This window comes from Rhincodon typus, unplaced genomic scaffold (genome assembly GCF_021869965.1).
Source record: "Rhincodon typus isolate 14 unplaced genomic scaffold, sRhiTyp1.1 hic_rhity00002894, whole genome shotgun sequence".
NCBI classification, from domain to species: Eukaryota; Metazoa; Chordata; class Chondrichthyes; order Orectolobiformes; family Rhincodontidae; genus Rhincodon; species Rhincodon typus.
The window spans coordinates 1-3,325 of record NW_025968532.1 but is presented as its reverse complement, the minus strand read 5'-3'; the positions used below and the strand labels follow the sequence as shown (position 1 = coordinate 3,325).

The window sequence follows — 3,325 nt, the reverse complement described above, 5'->3', positions numbered from 1 at the left end:
TGTGCAGGTTAGGGTGGATTGGCCGTGCTAAATTGTCCCATAGTGCCCAGGGATGTGCAGGTTAGGGTGGATTGGCCGTGCTAAATTGTCCCGTAGTGTCCAGGGATGTGCAGGTTAGGGGAGATTGGCCATGGGAAATGCAAGATTACAGGGATAGGGTGGGGGGCATGGGTCTGGGTAGGATGCTTGTTGGTGGGTTGGTGTGGACTTCATGGGCTGAACGGCCTCTTCCTGGACTGTAGTGATTGTGTAAATCTATGAGATGGGTAGAAAGGCTGTTATTTTACAACATACCCTGTTGGTAGCTGAAATTATCAGGCACTGGTGGATAAAAAGAAAATTGTCTGCACTTACTAATCATAACTGCAAGCTCTGTAGCTTTCATCCTTCAACACTGAATGTGATATTTTTGTTCTTTCCTAGAACTACACCAATTGTATAAGTTCCGATCCTAAATATCCAGGAATTATAGAGTCAACGGAGGAGTTTAAGTTTGTGGAGAGATTGATTCCACCTACCACAGTACCTGTTCCTCCGAAACATGATCACTACCCCACACCATCAGGCTGGTGCCCACCTCGAGGTCAGTATCATTGACAGCAAATCCATTTTGCCTCTTTCTCTGGTTTAAACCGTTTTTTTTTACATTAACCACTAGTCATTTTACATTTAAAAAAGTAACTAGCTTATATCTTAACTACATTATGCACTGTTCTTATTCTTAGCAAACTATCTATATTGAAATTAAACTGCATTGTGTTAATCCCACCACCTCTCAATTTGCTTCAATACCATCCCTTGCCGACCACTCCCATTTTCTGTTTCAAGCCTCCTGTGTGCATCCTTCGCTTTGTCCTGACTGTTCTAGTTTAGATGTTCTCAGTTGCCTCCCTCACTATTCCAGACTCACCTGTTTAAATTCCTCTGACTCTCCTTGCTTGAACCCTGGTTGATTGTCATAAGCGCTGCCTCCCTGTCCTGTATCTCTTTTGTGAAGTCATAGAGTTGCACAGCACGGAAACAGACCCCCTCGGTCCAACTCGTCCATGCCGACCAGATATCCTAAATTAATCTGGTCCCATTTGCCAGCATTTGGCCCATATCCCTCTTAAACCCTTCCCATTCACATACCCATCCAGATGCCTTTCAAATGTTGTAATTATACCCACCTCCATCAGTTCCTCTGGAAGCTCATTCCACACACGCACCACCCTCTGCATGAAAAAGTTGCCCCTTAGGTCCCTTTTAAATCTTTCCTCTCTCACCTTAAACCTATACCCTCTGGTTTTGGACTCCACTCCCTGGGGAAGAGACCTTGTCTATTCACCCTATCCATGCCCCTCATGATTTTATGTAAAGTCACCCCTCAGCCTCCAATTCTCCAGGGAAAATAGCTCTAGCCTATTCAGCCTGTTCCTGTCGCTCAAACCCTTCATACCCCGACAACATCCTCATAAATCTTTTCTGAACCCTTTCAAGTTTCACAACATCTTTCCTATAGCAGGGAGACCAGAGTTGAGCGCAATAGTCCAAAAGTGGTCTAACCATTGTCCTGTACAACATGATCTACCAACCTCTATACTCAGTGCACTGAAGAAGGGTCCCGACCTGAAACGTCAGCTTTCCTGCTTCTCTGATGCTGCCTGGCCTTGCTGTGTTCCTCCAGCTCCACAGTGCATTGTCTCAGACTCGAGCATCTGCAGTTCTTGCTATCTCAAAGTTACCATGTTGACGTCTTACATTGAGCGGGGTTTTTAGTACGGATTCCAGCGTCTGCAGTAATTTGTTCTTTCCAGTTTGGTAGTTGGAAACACCACTGTTCTGCCAATCTGATCAGCTTATGTGAACGATCAACATCCTTTCTCTCCCAGCATTCCACCCAACTACTATAGCATAAATACTGCCCCCTCCATACTTCATGTCAGCTCTGATGAAGAGTCGTTGCTGTGGGAAGGCAGCCAACATCATCAAAGACCCCTCCCACCCCGGTGAAAATCTCTTCCGCCCTCTTCTGTCGGGCAGAAGGTACAAAAGCTCAAACACATGTGCCAACACATTCAAGAACAGCTTCTTCCTTGCTGTTATTAGACTTCTGAATGAAGTTTCAAATCTGATGTTGATCTTGCTGTAGCTACACGTTCTTTGCGGCTGTAAATTTGCACTCCTCGCCGTGTTCAATCACCCTGTGATCTTTGTGTTTTGTGTGTTATGGTCTGCCTGTACTGCACACGAAGCAAAACTTTTCACTGTACCTGGATACACATAATAACAATAAATCAAATTGTCTAGACTTGAAAAGTTAGCTTGCTCTCCACAAACGCTGCCTGACCTGCTGTGATTTCCAACACTTTTTGTTTCCGGTAAAGGTTGCAACACCTGCAGTAATTTGCTCCCCCATTCTGGAATAAGAAATATCAGTCCTGCCTCAAGCTTGTGCATTGTCAGAGGCATGTCTGGCTCACTAATGTTCTTCAGGGACTGAAATTCAGTATCAGCGCAATGCTTTTGCAAAGCCCACTGAACGTCTTGCGATTACTTCTGGCAAAGAATGCTTTGATTAATATTTTAATGTTTTTATAGATCCACCTCCTGACTTGCCCTACTTCATCCGGCGTTCCCGGATGCACAATATCCCCGTTTATACGGATATCACCCACGGCAACAGGAAGATGACTGTCATTCGGAAAATAGAAGGTGACATTTGGGTATGTGACACGGTGAATTTAATCTTGTAACGTTAAGGCAAAAGTGACACATTGACGGCTGGAAAAGATGGTCTAATCTTCTAAAGATGATTCAATTTCTTGTAAAGCTTGTGTGATTGCTCACAAAGTCTGTCGTCTTTCGCTAGGTAGCATTGTGGTTTTGTTGGATTGTTTTGTCAGGAATTGAATATTTTTGGTTTGTGAGCAGAAATGCGCACAGTACACGGGCCGGTGTTTTAAATAGTAAAGGCAGGTTTGCATTTTGAATCTTACCCATCGTTAGAATTGGCCACGCCAAGCTGGATGGACAGACATGTGCCCAAGAAAGGACGGTAAGGTGGCTCAGTGCTTAGCACTGCTGCCTCACAGCGCCAGGGACCCGAGTTTGATTTCAGCCTTGGGTGACTGTGTGGAGTTCACACGTTCCCCCTGTGTCTGATTGGGTTTACTCCGTGTGCTCTGGTTTCCACCCACAGTCCAAAGATGTGCAGGTTAGAGTGGATAGGCCGTGCTAAATTGTCCCATAGTGTCCAGGGATGTGTAGGTTAGGGTGGATTGGCTGTGCTAAATTGCCCCATGGTGCCCAGGGATGTGCAGGTTAGGGTGGATTGGCCGTGCTA

At 45.4% G+C, this 3,325-nt stretch overlaps 1 protein-coding gene across 1 annotated transcript in view; it reads left to right on the top strand.

Moving 5' to 3' along the window:
• Positions 1 to 2,750, top strand: part of LOC125481636 (39S ribosomal protein L49, mitochondrial-like) — a 10,289-nt gene extending 7,539 nt beyond the window's left edge. Inside the window, exons 2-3 of the mRNA XM_048593456.1 lie at positions 424 to 583; positions 2,581 to 2,750. Coding sequence (XP_048449413.1) covers positions 424 to 583; positions 2,581 to 2,735 — 315 coding nt within the window. The 3' untranslated portion in view covers positions 2,736 to 2,750. The remainder of the gene's footprint in view (positions 1 to 423; positions 584 to 2,580) is intronic.
• The last annotated feature ends 575 nt before the right edge of the window (positions 2,751 to 3,325 follow it).